This window comes from Hemicordylus capensis, chromosome 5 (assembly GCF_027244095.1).
Source record: "Hemicordylus capensis ecotype Gifberg chromosome 5, rHemCap1.1.pri, whole genome shotgun sequence".
Classification (NCBI taxonomy): Eukaryota; Metazoa; Chordata; class Lepidosauria; order Squamata; family Cordylidae; genus Hemicordylus; species Hemicordylus capensis.
The window spans coordinates 12251281-12272741 of record NC_069661.1 but is presented as its reverse complement, the minus strand read 5'-3'; the positions used below and the strand labels follow the sequence as shown (position 1 = coordinate 12272741).

At 44.8% G+C, this 21461-nt stretch overlaps 1 protein-coding gene and 1 pseudogene across 2 annotated transcripts; both read right to left on the bottom strand.

Moving 5' to 3' along the window:
- LOC128326411 (ferritin heavy chain A-like) overlaps window positions 1–9146 on the bottom strand; it is a 29332-nt pseudogene extending 20186 nt beyond the window's left edge.
- A 1566-nt stretch (window positions 9147–10712) lies between these two features.
- Window positions 10713–20560, bottom strand: LOC128327032 (ferritin heavy chain A-like). Of its 2 annotated transcripts, none has more exons than XM_053255140.1 (5): window positions 20403–20559; window positions 17391–17480; window positions 15003–15149; window positions 13681–13806; window positions 10713–10927 (listed from the first exon to the last, which is right to left on the bottom strand). In XM_053255140.1, the coding sequence occupies exons 1-5, from the start codon at window positions 20514–20516 to the stop codon at window positions 10772–10774; spliced, it is 633 nt and encodes a 210-aa protein (XP_053111115.1). In that variant the 5' UTR covers window positions 20517–20559; the 3' UTR covers window positions 10713–10771. The 2 variants fall into 2 exon arrangements, with proteins under 2 accessions (XP_053111115.1, XP_053111116.1); XM_053255141.1 differs by lacking the exon at window positions 10713–10927 and adding an exon at window positions 10983–11318 and having other exon boundaries at window positions 20403–20560.
- Between the last annotated feature and the right edge of the window lie 901 nt (window positions 20561–21461).

The following is a 21461-nucleotide window of genomic DNA, read 5'->3' as shown; positions in this document are numbered from 1 at the left end:
AATGTTGCACATGTCCAAGAATTGGGACTGTGCAGAGAAGACAGGAGCAAGTCTGATTCAGATGCAATTGTATCAGCTCACCAGTACAAATGGACAGCCCACATCGAATTGAGCCAATACAGCGGCCCAAATTGGATCTGATCCATTGCATTGCCAATAGGTAAGAATGAAAAGTCATGGAAATACATATACTTTTTTTGGTGACAAGAGGTGGTAGACTGTTGTAAGGGCTTGGTGTCATCCATATTTCAGGCAGAAAGGTTTCTGAGAAGGTAAGGTTTGAAGTGCAGCCCACCTGTATAAATTTTTGCTTTATTTGGATGCTCAGTACCGTAGTCCATTCTGAGTGGACTTTACTTCCCAACTTGCAGGCAGATAGGTGTTTTTCCCTCTAAGGGGGCAGCATACCCCGTTTCAACTTGGCCTATGATTTCTATGTCCCCCTCTCAAAGTACAATGATTGCAAATAACCAATTGCAACATACTCTGTTCTCAGCAGCTGCAAGCTTGAAAAGACATTCCCTTATTGCTCAGCTAGAAAACCTGCGGTTTTCCAGATGTTGCTGAACTACAACTCTCATCATCCCCTGGTACAATTTATTGTGGCTGGGGATGCTGGGAGTTGTAGTTCAGCTGCCACAGGTTGGGAACCCCAGACTAAACAAACAGAAGGAATAAAATGTATGGCCCCCTGATGCACCAATTTGATGTGGGGGATTGTGGTCCTTTTGCAGCAGATCACCCCTACTACCACATCATATCAGATGCAAAATTGTCTGATATGCCCTGCTTTGAATTGGATCGGATGATCTTGCCAATGCATTGCACAACCCAAGTAAGAAGTTCTATAGCTTTGTAGAACAGTAGTGCCGATATGTAGCCAAGGTGAAAAGCTGAATACCTTTAGCATGAGACAGACCAATTCTAACCACCATACTATTATCGGTGCTGAGTTGAGTGATGCACCACTGATTATCTGCTCTAGTCAGGGCTATCCATACTTGCTTCATCTTTTAAAATAAGGACATACTTCAGAACCAGCCCACTAGGCAGCACATGAAGCACCTTATTGCGGTACCACCACAGCATGCACCATGCACTTTCCTCTCCCCCAATTCCATTTCTTCCCCATCCCAGCTCTGCCATCTCTCCCCCCACCCCCCGGCCTCATCTTAGCCCCACAGTTGCCTACTTTCCTTCCTCCTGTTGACTTCCTTCCCTTGGTGGTGCCCAAGGCAAAGCTATAATTGAGTGGAAGGGTTCAAAGGACCCGAGTTGCCTGACTCACTCCTCCCCTAAGGCAGTACTGAGAGAAGTTGAGGCAGTGGCCCTGCCCCCACCCACTCCTCAAGGTGCTGCCCTGCTTCCATTACATGAGCCAGTTCCAAGCCTGGGATCACGCTGCTGAAAAGCAAGTTGCACAAGATCTGTAGCCCAAATTGTTGTGGTTGGAGCAGGTGTTCTTGCTAAGCCCTTCCTCACGGCACCCTTACATCTGCACAGGGCTTTTTGGAAAACTCAAGCCAAGTAAAGATGATCTACCTTTGATCTAAACTGGTGGGGAGATACAGAAAGTTACTGTGTCTAGGGCACTTTCCAGACTAGCTGCTCAACAGCAGCAAAATGCCTCTGTTCAGGCAAGTCACATTCGAAACGTAAACAGCATGGGGAGCAGTCTCACAGAAACTATCAACCAAAAAAACAGCAACCTTTTTACGCCAGATACATGACATCCTAGCTCTATATTGCAGTGATTAAATTTGAAACAAGGCATCGGAAGTGTGAACAGCACCCTGCTGTACGCATAGGCACTGTGGTGTCACAATGCAGGAGGTATGGAAGCACACTTCCAAGATACGACATGACCCTGTTGCAGTGTCTAATCTGGAAAGCGCCTAGAAAAGAAACATGTTGTTCTAGTAAGAATTATTCTACCTACTTTTCTTTCACTATGCCTACAACTGGACTAAGTTTGGTCCAAACCAGATAGGCAGTTCATGAGTTAGTGTACTTGTGCCTCAAATGTTCATGCATCCACCATCTTTAATTGAGGTGGATGACATCATCACAAACTATGTGTTTTAGGTGCCCCTAAACCAAATTTGCTCCAAATCAGTTCCCACTCCCACCTCAAACGTTCATGTGTCCATCTTGAATTGCAGTGGATGACCTCACAAACCTCACTGTTGAGGTGTCCCTGTGTGCCACTCAATACAACTGTTCCAAATTTGGTTCAAATCTGTTAGGCGGTCCACAGGTTAGCCCACTTGCACCTCCAACCATATGTCCACCATCTTGAATTGGGATGGATGACATCATTACAAACTATACCATTGAGGTGTCCCTACAACTGCATCCAATTCAGCTCATATTGGTTCAGGCATTGCAATTTTAAGGGGGCAAGGACAATACACAGCCGGACACATACATAATTTCAGGTGATCTCATCATCCTACTGGAAAGTAGGCAAAAAACTATGGTAGATAGAACTTGTCTGTCTGCCCATGCAAGATTCAAGACTGGAGAGTTGAATTATTCAGAAGCTTGCTTTTTTTAAAATTTACCCAGCTAGTGAGTTGGTTCCACAAGAGACATTGTTAATAAATATATTAAATAAATAAACAGTCTTTGTCTAATTACTTAGAGTCAGAACTGGAGCAGGCATGAGGACTGACATGTGACTACGTCCACTCCAGAAATTCACTCAGTGCCCATAGATCAAAATTCAGTGTTCACATTCAGAACATCTTTGTTGTCACTTGTAATCTCATGATCATAGTTATGTCCCTGAGAGATGAAGACAAGAACAAGACGAGGTTCTTTTCAAAAGCTATTTTGCTCGACACAATGGGTTCATTGTGGAGTGCACGGACGTGGGTAGAATTGAAAGGAGGCAGCCCACATTGAGTTCAGATAGAAAAAGATGTGTTTAGAAGGCTCCAGAAGTTCTGGAATATATATTATTTAACAGCTCAGAAAATCCCAAGTTGGCTTTGATAAGCATCCATTGAGATATACCAGCAAGCCTCATTGGATACTATTGTATATCAGCTACCAGCAGATATGAAAATAATGTATATCAGGGTTACATGGGAGTTATAGCCAATAGCTGAAGGGTCAAAGTTGTGCAGCAACTTCGTACTCTAAATACCACCAGTACAGTTTGGCCAGTTATCTACAATTCTGTTTCAAGCACCATAGACAACAGCAATAGTTCCGTGCTAACATTCTTATTTATTTCCTCCCCTCTACACACACTACAAAAGGTTTATGTTGTGGGGTTGTGATTATTTAGCAAAGCGCCAAGGACGCTACCACTCCAGTTACAGAGTACAGTTTAGTTGTTGCAGCTATTTAAGGAACACACATAGAGATCATGGCAGTCTAAACTAAACTGAATTATTGGTGAAGTACATTTGAGATAGGAAAGACCTATCTTATCTAAGCTACATAATGAATAGGTAAGGAGAGAGCTGTTTCCAACTTCTCTCTAAGAGGAAAGGAAGAGGACTGGCTCACTACAGGAAGTACCTGAGGAGTCAAAGCAGGGGTCATAGAACAGAGGAAAGCCTTGTGTGGTGCATTATGGGATTTCTGGGGGCTGGGAAGAAACATCCCGGCCCACGACCCTCCCCACTGCCTGGGTCAGAGGGGAATCGTCTGGGCACAAGGAGAGCATGCCAAGAATGGCGTAGCGATCATTTGTGGGGAAGGTAAGTTTAACCAGCCTGCCCCACAGCCTGCCCTCAAGCCCTTCTCACTGCTCGTGAGAAAGGGCTCCTTGAAGGGGGATCATCCAAGATCCTGCACAGTTGCACCAAGGTTCCTGCCTGCAACCTTGGGAAGCCGCTGCCAGTCTGTGAAGACTATAACGAACTAGATAGACAAATGGTCTGACACAGTATATGGCAGCTTCCTATGTTCCCTGTGTTCACCACCACTTCTCCTGACTTTGGGGGTAGAGGAGGGTGGTGGAGGAAGGTAGCCTCCCTGTCCAGCATTGTTGCCAGTTCTTCCATTCTCCTGCCACGGCCAGGACTGGCAATGTCAGGAGCTGACTAGGAAGTGGGCGGAGAACCTATTTGAACACCCCAGATTGGTTTGGCCAATGGTCCAAGCTCTTTCCAGTTTGGGGCGGAGTGAGTGAACTAGCCAGTTTGGGGGCTAATTAGAAGGTGTCATGCCCATTGAGCACTCTCCATCAGTTAGAATATTTCAAATCCATAGCTTCAAATGCAGTCTTCTTTATACTTATTTCTCTAAGATGTACCTGTGACTGATCCCATGCATGGCAGCTTTCGCAAGAGTTTGCGAGCAGCTGCCAGATAGCCACGGGTACGGGCAAGAACAGCCGCCGCCGGGCAGAGAAAGCGGCGGGTGGGTGAGAAAACTATGACTGCGGGTGGGCGGTAGAGAGGGCGCGCAGCCTCTCTCTCGGGCCTGCCTGCTGGCCAAAAGGAAAGATGGAATAAGGTGGCCAGCCAGCGGGGAAAACCAGCAGGTGGTGGAGAAGGTGGCACACTCCCTCTCGGGCCTGCCTACTGGCCAAAAGGAAAGATGGGCCTGGCTGCCAGGAGAAGCGGTGAGGAGGAAAAGTGGTGGCCAGGCCGGCTGGCAGCCAGGAAAAGTGGGGGGTGGGGGAGAATGAAATGGGGCTGGGTGGGGGGGAGAACGAGGAGCGCAGATGCTCTGCACCAGGTCAGCTGGTTTGGGATTAATATCTTAAAACTGTCTTCAACAGCATCATGGGCTGCATTTTGGTGCTCAAGGCAGAGTCAAGAGTTCCCCCAGCTCATCTGGGTGTAAGCAAGATCAGCTTCTTGGCCTTGTTAATACAATATAATCCTGGAAAATATTATCGTATTTCTTAAAATCTCACATGTGGGGGAGGGGGAGTCTGTTGCCAGCTGGTGCTGATCCAGCAAGGCTGGGTTGACCTCCTTCTCCATTCGATCCAGGCCATGCCTCACTCACCCAGCTCTGGCTTCTGTGGAAGTGTTCCATGGACATTTCAAGAACAGCCAGAATGCAGTGCAAGCCTTGAGTATTCAGAGTTGGTGAAAAAGGGGATGCTATCCAGACCAGTGGGTGATTGCTTCACAGATCAGAAAGCATTTGCATGCAGACTTTCAATACAGTCTTCAGGAGCTTCACTTGCCAGAAAGTTCTTTTTAAAACTAAACCTCAAGATTCCCACAACATGGGATTGTTGCTAGTTCAGCCAGGTATTGTTGGAGTTCCAGTGCATCAACCTTTTTTTTAAAAAAAACCCCAACTATCCTAATGACCCACTAGGGGCATTGGGAGTAGAGATAGTAAGTAAGGGTCTCCCTAGCTGTTCTGCCAGTCTCTATGACCCCTGATATGACTCTTCAGGTATTCCCTGTGCTGAGTCAGAATCTCTTCCTTTCCTCTTAGAGAACAGATGGAAACATCTCTCTCTCCCCCTCTACCTATTCATTATGTAGTTCTATACAGTAGGGTTAGGTCTTTCCTATCCAAAGTGTACTTCAGCAATAAATCTACTAAGTATTTTATTCTACAAGAATCGCCAGGTGTCTTCTCTAAATAGCTGCAACAACTCAACTCTGCAAACTACTCTGTAACTGGAGTGGGCAACTTCTTTAGTGCTCTGCTAATTAATCTGGGGGTAAAAATCACAACCCCCAACAGATATAATTTGCACACAGCCAATATGGCAACATCCTTCCCCCAGCTAGGGTCATAAACATTAGCAGTGGTAGGAGAAACAGTATAGGACTTTCCTATTTCCTCAGAGTCATTTCACCACCAACTATATTCGGGGTTCTCAGATCCCCAGAAGTAGTTGGATCACAGCTTCTATTGACAATGCATAATTAAAATACAAAAGCACAGATAATATAAAAATAAAACCTCTCTTTAAAAGTCTAAAAACCCATTTTAAAAAAAGACATAAAGCAGCAACAGTAGAAACAATACTTGCACTCAAAAACCAGTATGTTCTGGTGGTAAGGAAATTCAGCCCAATAGAATATCTGGAGACATTAAGTAAAGTTAAAACAACAACAGCAAATAAAAGGTTTAAGAAACTAGAACATCACGTACTGAGCGAGAGAGAGATTCAGTAACATACCCAAACAGGAACTAGTCTTCAATCACAACAACTGGACAGTTCTGAATGAGTTGAGACAGACTTATTAACATCTCATCATGCCTCTGTGGCCAGAAGAGGTTACTGTAGTGCTAAGAACAATGCTTTAGAATTCTCACTTCTAAGTTTGAGAACCTTTGGCCTGTATCTTTGATAGGCAAAAGCAGCCACATATTCACCAGCAGTGGAAGCTCATCTTAGGACCTTCCATTGTGCACACCTGGCTGTCCTGCAGCAGAACACGGCCCCCTCGCTTTCCTGGTACTGGAGAAACTTCTCGGCATGCTCCTTCTCCTCCTGGGACTGCTCCTTCAGGAACTTGGCCATGTGGCTCAAGGCTGCTGCAACATCACAATCAAGATGTTTGAATGAACATACCCTGGAATCTTCAGTCTACAATTCTTTGCCTGCTTACCTGGAAGTAATGAGCACAGTGGAACTTACTTTTGAGTAAACATGCAGAGGGTACAGCTGCAGCTTGGATGTGTCTAATTTGCTCCTACCCATCATATTTTCAGCATGGGGTTGGGAATATAATAGGATAATAGGCTAATAATAGGATAAAGGTGGTCGATTCGAGAGGTGGCAATGCTTGTAATGACCTCTTAAGGGTCTAAACCCCTGCTAACTTGGCAGAGAGGCACCTTTAATGTGGTGATTTTCTTTCTTTCTTGATTTGATTTGATTTGATTTGATTTGATTTGTATACCACCCTTCCAAAATGGCTCAGGGCGGTTTACAATTCAAAACAAACCACTAAAACAATAAAGAGCCAAAACAGAAATTAAAAACAATATAACAACAGTTAACAATTTAAAAACATTTTAAAACAAGAATTAAAAAATTGCAGTAATTTAAAAAAAACCCCTTTCTTTAGCAGGGGGAGAGTAACTGGACCTATCTAACCCCAGCACAGTATCTCCAGGGATTGGACTTCAACTCCCATAATCCCCAACCAAAGGCTACTGGGGCTGGGGATTATGGGAGTTGAAGTCCAACAACATCTGGGGACCCAAGGTTGAGAATCCCTGGATTAGAGCAATATCACTACTAAAAATGCATTTCAAAGATTAACCAGATACTTACAAAGAGGCAATTTAGCTTGGTGGCCAAATTAAATTACTTCCAAACTGGCTAGAGAAAAGAAGGCTGTAAAGAAACAGGTTTTTAGATTTAAGAAAGAGCACATCTCTCTCCTCCAGCACAGTCCCATGCATGTTTACTTAGAAGTAAGTCCTACTGAGCAAGGAGTGTTGACAAGCCTGGGTTACCTGGGCATGTGCCCTGCCCCCAATTCTTTAGTAGAATTTCGATGCTCATAGCAAATGGGAGGACTCTGATGTTTGTTTTCTCTCCTTAGGCAGGATGGAACCAGCCCTCAAGTTGTGTTGATTAAACTTTTAAATAATGATAATAACCTGGACTCTATGCTACCCAACATTGATGGATGCATTTGTGATTAATGGCTTCAAAAATGGAGGAGAACATTGGATTCCATTTAGAGAGTATGGAAAGTATTAATTACTAAAAGGATGTGTGGGGTGGGTGGGTGTGAGGCCCTGTGGGTCCATGCCCTGATCTTTGAAGTATAACGAATATACCACTTTTCAAAAAAAGTCCCCAAAGTGGTCTACATAGATATCAATCAATCAATCAATCAATCAATATGGTACATAGCCAACACTCCTGCTACTGTGTCCAGTCCAGCAACACTCCTGATACTGTGTCCAGTTTACTGCCTAGTACAGGCTTCCTCAACCTGTGGCCCTCCAGATGTTGCTGAACTACAACTTCCAGCATCCCTAGCCACAATTTATTGAACTAATAATTAGAACTAATCTGCCAGGTCAGACCAGGGTTCATGTAGTGTAGCATTTTGTTTCCAAGTTCAACAAGCATGATGCCTTGTAGCTCTCAAGAAGGGCATACAAGTGATGACTTTCCCCTATTCTTGGTCCTCATTACCAGGCATGCAGAAGGATACTGCCTCTAGCTATGAAGGTGCATTAATTTAGACAACATGGTGGTAGGTTATTTGCTATGATCCGTGTAACCTGGCCCCATTATTTCCCAAACTGGTAGTGCTTCATTTGGACAAAGATATTCAACTTCCAAGCAGAAGCAAAGGAAAGACCATGCTGGGGGTTTCAGAGTGTTGGAGATGGAGTTCCAGTGCATCGACCTTTTGCACCAACTTTCCTAATGTTCACGAGGGGCACTGGGAGTAGAGGTAGTTAGTGAGGGTCTCCTTACCTGTCCCTGCCTTACCTCTACTCTGTGACCCCTGCCTTGACTCCTCAGGTATTTCTTGTGGGGAGTCAGTCCTCTTCCTTTCCTCTTGGAGAGTAGATGGAAACATCTCACTCTCTTCACCTATCCATTATGTAGCTTTTAGACAGGGCTAGGTCTTTATTCTCCAGAATGTACTTCACCAATAAACCTATTTAGTTTGGATTGTACTACGATCTCCATGCATATTCTTCAGATGACTGCAGCAACACAACTCTGCACTCTGCTCTGTAACTGGAGTGGGTAGCTTCCTGTCTTTTGAAAAGATAACTACAAACTCCAACACAAAGAAGGTCCCAAGCCCCAGTATCAGATAATCCCTGGTTGCTGTGAGTTTCTGTTTGTCACTGGAGAAGATTGTTGGGAGTTGTTTTCCTGATAAGTGGGGGTTCAGGGAACCTGTGTGTTTGAATGATAGACCCAGCAACACTTGGGAACCAAAATGTCACCACCACCACCTCTTCCCACCACACTACTGAAGAGTCGGGGCATGTATATCATGAAAAATAATGCCAAGAAGTGCATTGCAGTCCCTCAGGATCCATAATTCTGTATTTTTCTGCTCATTTTGGAGCCAGATAATTCATTGTATCATACCACCATAAAGTTTTGCTTGACAGTTTACTTTTAGAAGCTGAAGTTGCAGTACAATGGGGGATTGATGGCCATGTTCTTCAGATTTACAAGAGCAGAAATACTGAGTGCTCAATTAACTCACTGTCATCTACCTGAGCATGCAAGATTTATACTTTTGTAAGTTATCTTACTGGCTTATTTCCTCTTCTTTTTCTCACTTGAAGAGGGAAAGAAGTGAAATGATGCCTTCACATTGTGAATATATTTAACTTTACTAGATTTTAAGGAGTATTTTTGATTTTCCCTTGTTTTGTTTTGCATCAGTATGTTAATACCCTTGCAATAATTTCCATTTTTAAAAAAATGTGCACCAGGATGCTAATTCACAGACACCAAACATAACCAAACTGGTGCTTTACAAATTAAATGTTAGACAAGGTTCAAATGTCTGCTCTTCAGCTTGGCCAGGAGCTTGCCTCACAGTGATTGAAAACAAATATGCTACCCCATAGCATGTGCCTCTGAACTGCTAGGAGGATGGTGCTGTGTATACATATGATTAGTCATGAAACTATATGCTCACATCCAGGATGCTGTGGAAATAGCTTCTTCTGCCCCATTCACAAAGGTGAGCCATTCTAGGAATACTAGAGCATCAGAAGTTCCTGTAATGTTACTGAGGAAATGAACATTTCAGGCAGCATCTACCTGCTATTCAGCATCTATTCAGGCAGGAGAGGAGAGCTGGTCTTGTGGTAGCGAGCATGACTTGTCCCCATAGCTAAGCAGGGTCTGCCTTGGTTGCATATGAATGGGAGACGATGTGTGAGCACTGCAAGATATTCCCCCCAGGGGATGGAGCCACTCTGGGAAGAGCGGGAGGTTTCAAGTTCCCTCTCTGGCTTCTCCAAGATAGGGCTGAGAGAGATTCCTACCTGCAACCTTGGAGAAGCTGCTGCCAGTCTGTGAAGACAACACTGAGCTAGATAGACCAATGGTCTGACTCAGTATATGGCAGTTTCCTATGTACTGTGCAAAGTAAGGTGGGCATTTGGAAGCCCATTTCTCACACATGCACACTGAGATGTTTCCATCATACCAAGGGTATTGGACAATGCAATATTTGTTGGGTTATTTGCTGTTTGAGACATCTTGGAGCTGTTTTCTTGGCCACAATACAAAGGAATTATCTTGATGGACCCAACCGGAGTATTTTCTCTCCAACTAGTGAAGCACCTCTAGGAACTACAAGGAGATAATCCTTCCCTATCATGGGTCAAAAGCTTTGGCCAAAAAGGTACGCCTGAACATGGGAAATAGTAGCCATCTTGATTAATGACGGACACTGTCCTTCAGGAGCTTATCTAGTCCCCTTCCACAGATTTAACCTATACACCACATGGCAATAGGGTGCCAGAGTAGGTATGCAGGATATGTTCCTGCACCACCCAAATGTTACTCTTTAAATTTCTGCTCTCTTCTGCTAAAGATTTCTGGATTTCTAACCTACCCCGCAGTATGTAAATACATGCATTACCTTCTTAACAGCTGGTTGCAGAGGATGCATTTTGCAGAGTATGCATTTGAGTGTGCTTTTACACAAATGTGTGTAGCATCTGCAGGCTCCTACAGATATAGATCTAGATTGGTGCAGTTTGACCTTTAAGCTTCTCAAAGCAACACATTCTTGATCAAAGCACTAGACAACACAATATTTTATCCCAGAGTTTCGGTTTACTCTTTTCAAAATATGCAAGGTTTCAGCAAGGGGGCTCAATTACTCTCCCGCAAGGTGAGCCTGTCAAAGAGGTACTCCCCCATGCCGCTCTGGGGTACTCCCAGGCGCCTCAGGTTGGTGTGGTGGTCTCCCAGCCGCTTGATGGCCTTCACCTGCTCCTCCAGGTATTCTGACTCCAGGAAGTCACACAGCTGAGGAAGTCAAAAGAGAAAAGTCTAGGCAACTTCCCTTGCACAACAAAGCCTTTAGCTACTTTTAAGAGCATTTACTGGGGGTGGGTAAGTTGTTCACTTATATACAGAAACAAGAGTCTCTCTTAAAGAGAAATATATGAGTGGCCATGAGAGTCTTTAGTCTCAAGATTTGCATTTACAGCAGTCCAACAGTGGCTTGTCTGTTTTCCAGAGTCACTGACACGTCTGGTGAGCAGAGACCAATTAGAGATTTTGTGAGCCAATAAGGACCTCATGGAAGTCAAAGCGCAATTGTTGAACCCTTCCAGATTAGGAGTTTCATATGCGGAGTGGAAGGTTGAGGATTTGTAGTTTTCTCTGAGCTCTCCATAAGACCATACTTCGTGTGCTGCATAAGCGAGACAATATATTGGTACTAGGAATCTTTATATACTGCTTTTCAAAAATAAAAAAAACAAAACAGTGTACAGAGAAAAACAAAGATGGTGCTATCCCAAAATGGCTCACAAACTTCACCCTTAATGGCTTTAGTCCAGGGTACTTGAGAGTGCCTTGGTCATGAACCCTGCAGCCTTTTGAGATCTGGGGAGCTCCAGTTGTGGTTGCCACTGGCTCGTTTGGTGGCAACTCAGGACTGGGCCTTCTCTGTGGCTGCCCCAGCACTTTGGAATATGCTCCCTGTCAATATAAGACCATCTCCATCTGATTGCTTTTTAAAAGACCCTCAAGGCACACCTGTTTTCTCGGGCTTTAACTGAAAATTTAAGACTGTTTACTGGTTTTTACTCCATTTTATATTTGTTGTGTTTTAAATTGTGTACACTACCTAGAGATATAGGCCAGGCAGCACATGAATATGATAAATCTGGCAATTTTCAAAAAACACATCTTTTCGCCCAAGCTTTCTCAGCTTCCTAATATTTTAGGGTTTTAATTTCGGGTTTATTTTTAAATTGTTTAAGTTTTTGTATATGTTTTTAACTGGTTTTATTTTATTGTAGACCACCCAGAGATGAAAGTTTGGGGCGGTGTATACGTTTGATAAATAAATAAAATAAAATAAGTCTAAAACTTTCCCCCTCCAAATTCAGATAGGTAGCACTCTACTTGTATACCCCAAAAGGGATACTTTCCCAGCCAGAACAAGAGCGGGAGCCCGTTCACAGCAAACATCACTGTTGGAGGCCTTCCTGCATGGAGGAGCAATTCCAGTACACTGTGAGCAGATGGACAACCTCATTTTGCCACATCCCGCACGATTCTCTGCTTGTCCCTGCTCACTAGGCAAAGGGACACCTTCTAAAGTGGAGACCCTCTTCTGTTTAATAGGGGGAGAGCAAATGGCCCTGTTCAACTCCTGCACAGCATCCTTCCATGGGTGGCTGTTGGCATCTCCCTTGTGTTTTAGTGGACTCCAGGGATGTGCATGAAGGATGTGCTCCTTTTATGGAGCGCTGAACTGGTTTGTAAGTTTGGCGTTCGAGCTGGTCCAGAAGTGGGGGGAGGGTTTCCCTTAAGGGGCAGGGAAGGTGCCCTTACCTGCCCCGCCACTCTCCACAAAACCTCTGGTGTGGGGCTGCAGCATACCTCCTTGCAGCCCTGGTCAGCATTGTAGCAGAAGTGGCCGACAGCGTGCACGCACATCATGCATATCCCACTAGACTAAGCCCTTTAGGGACAGGGAGCCACCTTCCTCCCACCCCCCACGTGAACTGCTCTGGATTTCATTTCTGTTGAAACAGGAGTAATAGGACAGCATTTGGAAGGAGCAATTGATTCAAGAGCAGCAAGGCAATGCAGATGCAGTCTCAGCAGGAGGGTACTTTTGCTCACAGGCACTTTTAGAACATTTAATCATCCTGGCATGGTAGCATTTCATAGCCCAGATTCTGCAAGTTGATGCAGCAGGTAGCATTTAGCTATCTTATTGTCAAAACCCATGCTGCTGTTGGAATACCTCTACTGTATTTACCCAGATCTAAGAGTCGCCTCTCCCAGTTCAATATGGGGGTGCAGCGATGTGATAGGAACAGATCCCCTTGTGCAAGGATATTGTATTTTGAGGGAAAGCCGAGTGTGTGTCAGGATCTCAGCCCTGAAATGCAGTGCAGTGCTTGTGCCAGTCCCTGTATCGAAGGCATGGGGCAGCCATCTTGCTTGAGAGTTAGTGGCTTGTTAGAAGCATTCTTTCCCCTTCTCATCTCTGCTGGGCCCCCTTGTTTTAGTTCATTATAATCAGCTGCATCGCCTCATCAGCATTCTGTGTGAGAATCTTGCTCATTATACAGTCTCTGGGCACCTGTGTTGGCCATGTGTGTCTATTCACCAGAAAGTGGAACTTATTTGTAGTCAACTATAAAAGGCAGCCCCTTTAGAGAGCTAATCGGATCTCACCAATGGACTAGCATGCAAATGCTTCAGATCAATACCAGAGCCCATCCTCTACAGCAAGGGATGCCCAGCACTGTGTTTGTTTCAAGGGATGTAAGCTTTTTAACCCTTTATCTTTTTCTGATTAAAGAAACATTCACCTTCCACCTGTGTGCATGTCTTTTTGTCTAGGACCCCAGAACCGAACCGTGCCCCTGGCACAACAGGGGGAAGGGGATCATCCTAGATTCAGATTCCTCTTCCTTTGGGGTAAATACAGGTATAACAACCCATGTTTATCTTTTAAGGCATCATCTTACATTCAGAGTCCCCTTCTATTCTGGTAAATATGGTAATGTAATTTCACAGAGGTAACTCACATGGGGGTCTCCCTTCTCCATTGCCAGCTTGTGCAGATCCAGCAGGGCCTGGTTCACCTCCTTCTCCAGCTTTAGGGCCTTCTCCAGGGCTTCCAGGCTACTGCCCCACTCATCCTGTTCCGGCTTCTACAAATATCCAATAGTTAACACAAACATATGCGATGCCAGACAGCATTTTGAGTAGGTGTTCCCCATTAGTAGCTCCTTCATTAGAATCTTTTTAAATAGTCTGTGTATACTTGTGACTAAGCCTCATCATGGCTTCAAATCCTTAAGTTCTTTTAAAAAAAGTCACATCCAAAGTCTAAACACTCACAACTAAGAGCAACACATATATGGTTTGCATGTATACAAGAATGGATCAAGTCAAGTCTTTATTTCAGTCATTGACCACAGTAAGATAGGAATCATATGATCAATCACCAAGAAAAACTGTGCTAGTAAATTGGATATTAAAAATATCTAAAAACAACAAAAATATCTAATTAAGTACCTAATATATATAAATCAGATTTAGAAGGTCTCAAATAATTGGTTATTGATAACTTGAGCTCGGATTTTGCTAGCAATATAACAGTATTTAGCAACATTATACGACCTAACTGTATTCTGATCCACTAAAAGAAGAGACAAATAAAGTTTATCAGTAGAGACTGGCTATGAAGTAATTTCAGGAGAAATAAGCTTAAGTCAGATATCGTGATAAAATTGACAATACAAGAGGACATGCGCAGTGGATCATTATGATTTTCACAAGGCATTTTCAAAGGACATTCTAAATCAGGGCTCCACAACTTCAGCCCTTCTACTGTGGCTGGGGATGATGGGAACATAGGAAGCTGCCATGTACTGAGTCAGACCATTGGTCTATCTAGCTCAGTATTGTCTTTACAGACAGGCAGCGGCTTCTCCAAGGTTGCAGGCAGGAATCTCTCTCAGCCCTATCTTGGAGAAGCCAGGGAGGGAACTTAAAACCTTCTGCTCTTCCTAGAGTAGCTCCATTGCCTAAGGGGAATCTCTTACATTGCTCACCCTTCTAGTCTCCCTTTCATATACAACCAGGGCAGTCCCTGCTTAGCTAAGGGGACAAGTCATTCTTGCTACCAAAAGACCAGTGCTCCTCTCTTTTTAGTTCAATTTTTGTTAAAACAGCTTGAGGGTCAAAGTTGTGCGGCTCGGTTCTAAATTAAGAACATTACACATACCATCATCAATGCTTGCAGGAACAGAAGAGTGTTCAAGTGCACTCAAAGTTGTGTTGACACTCCACATCCTTGATAGGCAGGGAATCAAGCAATTTTCCTTTGGGGTTTGTCACTCACCTGGATGTCCTTCAGCACAACACGACCCCCACGCTTGTTCTGGTACTTCAAAAATTTCTTTGCATGCTCCCTTTTTTCCTGGGACTGCTCCTTCAGGAACTTGGCCATGTGGCCCAAAGCAACGTCATCACGGTCAAAGTGGCAAGACTGAAGAACAAAGCAGCAGTCAGGCCAATGTTGTGTAGAGCCATAGAATGTTAAGAGTTGGCAAGAACCTTGGAATGTCTTCTAGACCAACCCCCCTCCTGTTCAGTGCAGGAACTGCTGCAGAAGCCTGGTAGAGATGGCCAAAAAGCCTCTGTTCAAAAACTTCCAGCACAGAAGACTCCACACTTTCCCACTGTCTAACAGACCTTACAGTTAGGAAATTCTTCTTAATGCCTAGCCTAAAGCCGCTTCCTTGCAATTTCATCCAAACTGGTTCTAGTCCTGCCCTCAGAAGCAACAGAAAACAAGTCCACTCCTCCTATGCGACAGCCCTTTGGATTTTTAGAGAGCTTTCATATCCTGATAGATATGGCCTGGAAAATAATTTATCTTCTCTAGGCCAAACATACCCAGCTCCTATCTATTCCTCATAAAATTTCATTTAGTGACCATCTTTGCTGCCTTCCTCTGAACCCATTTCAGTTGGTCAGATTTGTTCTTAAAATGTGGTGCTCAGAGCTGGACACACTATTCCAAGTGAGGTCTGGTCAATTATTCCTTATCATTTGGGCCAGTGTTTCCTATACGGGGAGCCTCCAGATGTTGCTCAACTATAACTCCCATTTGCCCCAGCTACAATTTTTTCATGGCTGGGGCTGATGGGAGTTGTAGTTCAGCAACACCTGGAGGCTCCCAGTGTGGGAACCACTGATCTGGACACTATGTCTTTATGCACATAGAAAGCTGCCTTGTACCAAGTCAGATCATTGGTGCATCTAGCTTAGTACTGTCTATAGTGGGACAGCAGCTTCTCCAAGGTAACAGGCAGGAGTCTCTCAGCCCTGACTTAGAGATGCAGGGGAGGGCACTTGGAACCTTCCGCAGGCAAATGATCATAAGAACATAAGAACAGCCCTGCTGGATCAGGCTCAAGGCCCATCTAGTCCAGCATCCTGTTTCGCACAGTGGCCCACCAGATGCCGCTGGAAGCCACAGGCAGGAGTTGAGGGCATGCCCTCTCTCCTGCCATTACTCCCCTGCAACTGGTACTCAGAGGCACCCTGCCCTTGAGGTGGCCCACAGCCCTCTGACTAGTAGCCATTGATAGACCTCTCCTCTATGAAGTCATCCAAACCCCTCTTAAAGCCATCCAGGTTGTTGGCCGTCACCACATCCTGTGGCAGAGAGTTCCACAAGTGGATCACGCATTGTGTGATCTTCCCAGGTCATTCTCCATCCCCTAAAAGGAATATCTTACAGTGCTGACATGTCCTCTCTCATTCATCTATAAATCCTATTCAACAGGGCAGACCTTGCTTAGCTAAGGGAACAATACATGCTTGCTCCCACAAGGCCAGCCCTCAGGTGCTTGTGCCTTGTGATCACAGAAGCGCCTGCCATCATAAATGCAGCATTCACCTCTGCAGACAAACCCCACTCTAACCATGAGCAGGCTCCAAGAGGCATGACTGACAGAGCCAAAGTGTGGTTTCCAGCCCTGTTTTAGACACTGTACTTGTGCTCAGCATCTTTGTTAGAAGTCCCATATGGACTTCATACCATATCTCCCCTTAGCCTCCTCTTCCCCAGACTAAAAGATACCCAGCAACTTCCACTGCTCCTCATAGGACTTCTATCCCCTCACCATCTTGGTTGTCCTCCTCAAAATACATTGGTTTCCAATTGATTGCCAATAAATTTAGGACCAACAAAAGGATGTACTTTTTCATACAATGTATAATCCACCCAGAGGCATTTGGTGGGCCACTGTCTGAAACAGGATGCTGGACCAGATAGGCCTTTGGCATGTTCTTCTTATGCTCTCATTTTGTCAGGCAAATCTTGTTCTATCACAACACTGCAAAGACCACAAGTTCTTGATTCCTCCACCCAGCCCCTTGCTGCATCTTGGCAGTCTAATGCAACTCGCTAGTAAACCCTTTAGTTCCATTCCCTGATCCCTCACAGGCTTGGCATATAGGGATGGGCTGTGCTTTGATTTCAGAGTATTTTTTTTAAGAAACCACAAGTTATATGAAGCAGCATTCGAGCTCCTTCAGTCTACAAGTATGGGGAAAGGGTGGCCATTTCAACCTGTTCTCTCTTCCTTCCCACCCATCCTCAAACTCAGATAGCAGGAAGGAAGTGGCCCCCATCCACACAGGCATGAGTGTACACACACAACGAAACAGTTACCAGGTTTGTTTTCTTAATGAAAAACATCAGAAACACACAGCTCACCATAGACAGGTAGGCATAGCTAGCATACAGCTCCAAGTTCACCATTTGGTTCACAGTGGCCTCACAGTCCTTATGGAGGTTCTGGCGCACCTGAGGAGCCATATGCAGGAGACACAGGAATGGAATGGGGAGAACAAGTTAGGAGTGATCTTCATCGACTCTTGCTACATTTTCAGACCCACTGCAAAATATTTACAGCCCCAATGCCTTATAATCAGACAACTTGAAGAGCCATCTCCTCCCACATGGTCCTATCTTTCAGGGAGGAGTCTTAGTAGTATATGAACCAGCTGGAATGGTTGGTACCATCTGGGGGACAAATGCTCATTGTGATTTTTGACAAGGTCTACAACCCTAAAGGTAAAGTTGTGCCATTGAGTCAGTGTCGACTCCTGGTGACCACAGAGCCATGTGGTTCTCTTTGGGGGAATACAGAAGGCGTTTCCCATTGCCTCCTCCTGCACAGTATGAGATGATGCCTTTCAGCATTTTCCTATATCACTGCTGCCCGATATAGGTGTTTCCCATGGTGTCTGGGAAACATACCAATGGGGATTTGAGCCAGCAACTTCTGGCTCCCTAGGCAGGTTACTTCCCCATTGCACCCCTACAGATGGAAAAATAGGCGATAGCACTGCAATACTCTCAGCGAGTTTGCATGCTTTTATTGCCCTGACCATCAGGTCTGAAGCAGCCTAATTTACAATGGTGTTTTAAAAGCTTGTAAGACTTTTTAACACATAAGAACTGCTATAAAATTATATTGGTGTTGTCAGAGGGATGGAGAGGAAAGTCGGCAGGAGTGTTCTCCAAAGATGCTTCCATTAAGAGAGTACAATTTGTGCATTGTCACCTTAACCCTTTACTCTGTGCAAAAATGACTATGGTTTTACCATCATAATTGGAAGGTTAGGGATAAAGAAGGGGTGAAAACACAGAGAAAGCTGTATGCACTGCACTACTGCTACAGTGCTATCTCTAAAGCAGAGGTTGCAAAAAAAATCACTAGAAGCATCCATGCCTCAAGATGGTACCCATGGCCAAAATTTGTGGGTGTGTCTCATAGGAAGCTGCCATATACTGAATCAGACCATTGGTCTATCTAGCTCAGTATTGTCTTTACAGACTGGCAGCGGCTTCTCCAAGGTTGCCAGCAGGAATATCTCTCAGCCCTATCTTGGAGATGATGCCAGGGAGGGAACTTGAAACCTCCTGCTCTTCCCAGAGCAGCTCCACCCCCTGAAGGGAATATCCTTCAGTGTTCCAACTTCTAGTCTCCCATTTACATGCAACCAGGGTGGACCCTGCTTAGCTAAGGGGACAAGTCATGCTTGCTACCACAAGACCAGCTCTCCTCCCTGTACTGACTCATGCACTATAGCTTCATTTCTGCTATTGCTGGAGGCAAGATGAATGGAAATGTGGAAGAGAGTCATCCCCATTGCAGCCTCCCTGGACTGTGGCACTGCCTGTGCTGGAGGATCAGATCTGTGTCACTTAATGTCATTTAGAAACCAGGTAACATTTCCCCCCAGATTAAAGTAAGATATAGATATTTATATAAAGAAAGAAGTACAGGGAAGGAAGTGTCAAAATGTTACCCCCTGCATCTTATTACATAATCTTATTACAGAACCCCACCTTGGGGTTTTTTTTATCAAAAGGCGGTATAGAAATGTAAAAATAAAATAAAATAAATAAAAAATAATAAATTTGCAGGCAGCAAGATGGGGGGGGGATTAAACACAGTGTGTCTCCCGCTTTGGACAGCTGCCATTCCCACCCCAGGAGTCCCCTGGGAATAAACACTGTAATTATGTAGTAAGAGAGTAGGAGGTTGTTGATTTGAATCTCAACTGGTGTGTTTCCCAGAATATGAGAAACTCCTATATCGAGCAGCAGCGATATAGGAAGATGCCGAAAGGCATCATCTCATACTGTGCTGGAGGAGATAATGGTCAACCCCTCCTGTATTCTACCAAAGACAACCACAGGGCTCGGTGGGTGCCAGGAGTCGACACTGATGCAACGGCACAGCATTTCCTTTTTCCTTTCAATAATGTGTTGTTTCCAGGGGCTTCTGGGAGAAAAGACTGGCAGTTACCCCTAGGAGCAATGCTGCCACAGAACTGGGGTATCAAGAGCATCTGTACCATTTCTGCACCCCAACTCCCTCCCACTTGAGCTCAACGTTCTTAACAGGAGGACTTAGGCCTTAGTCTTGAAGGGAACAAGGAGGCCAGCTTTTGGGCCAGTTTGGCTACGATTGATTGTGTGTGTGGCCGGGGGGGGGGGGCTGTCACCAGCCAGGTGAGTGCTTGCTCTTCCTTTATGTCTCTCTGGAAGAGAGCAGGGGTTCATCTTCTCTTTTTGTCCCAAGGTCCACTCCAGCCTTTTTACGCTCCAGGAACCTCTTCCACTGGTTTCTCCTGGAAACCCCTTCCCCCACTCCTTCAAAACATGGGGCCCAGTCACATTATGTTCAACACTTGTACAACAAGTACACACTGCACACAAATGCAGATCTGTACACAGTCATGCACATGTTCTGCTGAACACAGATATAGAAGTACCAGGCATTTGAAGGGCATATATCCAGGTTCACTTTGAAAATGAACACAGGTACAGTTCTCACAACACACATGTACAGATATATGTGTACAACCTAAGGTCTGGATCAGGCTCTAGTGAGTAAATCATTCACAGCCAGACTACTATAGAAACTCAGAAAGCCAGCATAGAGTAATCATTAGACTAGCACCAGGGAGACTCAAGTTCAACTCCTCATTCAACCATGAATCTCACTGGATAACTCTGGGCCAGTCACTGCTCTCTCAGCCTAGTCTACCTCAAAGGGCTGTTCTGGGGGATCAACATAACCATGCACACTACTCTAGGCTCCTTGGAGGAAGAGCAGGATATACATGTAAAAATAAGAATAAATAAATGCACAATTAAACCACAGCCAGCTTTCTCACCTCTTGCTATATGAAATAGGAAACAGCAACTTACCAAGGGCAAAGGCACATCTTTGGCAGACATCTCCAGATTCACCTCTTGGCTGTTCTGCTGGTCCTGAGCATCCATCATTATCCTGTAATAATTGATATGATCAAAACACAACATCTTTGCTCTGTTCTAGCTACATAAAACCTGCTCCCCATCATAGCATTAATATAGTAGTGGGGGAGAGGCAAATTTGTAATTAGCAGCTGTGTTGCCCAATGAATGGTCTCTTCCTTCCCAACCCACCAATCATCTTGGAGTGTGGGAGGATGACTCAACTGCATGGCATTTCCTGCTGCCATAATATCTCTCCTAACAGAAAGGGATAAACTTCCTTAGAGAATGGCTTGTAATTGCAGTGCAGCTTTTTTGGGGGGCGGGGTGCAGGTAGGTGGCAATTATTTTTCTGCCTTAAATGCAGGGCTGTCCTTAGGGCAGGGCAAGCAGGGCAAGCGCCCTGGGCCCTGTTCTTTTCCATTAAAATTAACTAGAAGGGGGTCCTGTACGTGTTGATTTGCCCCAGGCTGTGCACCCTGCCAGGGCTCCCTAAGGACAGCCCTGCTTAAAGGAGTCTGTTCAGCTATATATATGTGTGTTTTTGATTTAAGGTCCTCCATCCTAAACTCTGATTTACAGAAATGCTTGAAGGTAAATAATTGGACACGTTCAGTTTGAAATCTGATGTACGCTTACCTGAGGGCCATCATAATTGAGCTTAATGGAACTTACTCCTGAGTAAGCATGCATAGCCATGGGCATAAACTTTGGAGGACAGCAGCAGGACTCAAGTTCTCCCCCAGGATTCCCCCTCCACAAGTTTACAAGTATCATCAGCCAGCTCACCTGGGCCTCCAGCGCATCATCTAACACTCTAACCACTACACCATACTGCCTTGGCTTTAATAGCTGTATGAGAAACAGCAATTTACTTGGGAAACTTTTTCTTTAGTCAGTCCATCTTGTCTATCTTTTTTAGGGACTTGGCAAATCCCTAGGGCAGGTTTTCTCAACTGTGGGACCCCAAATGTTGGAGACTACAACTCCCTTCATCCCCAACCACAATGG

Excerpts from the sequence above, each read along its gene's own strand:
- LOC128327032 (XM_053255140.1), bottom strand. The coding sequence starts at position 20,516 with ATGTTGTGTTTTGATCATATCAATTATTACAGGATAATGATGGATGCT. Across the intron at positions 17,481-20,402 it reads AAGATGTGCCTTTGCCCTTG|GTGCGCCAGAACCTCCATAA; the intron begins GTAAGTTGCTGT and ends ATGGCTCCTCAG. Across the intron at positions 13,807-15,002 it reads TTGTGCTGAAGGACATCCAG|AAGCCGGAACAGGATGAGTG; the intron begins GTGAGTGACAAA and ends GGATATTTGTAG.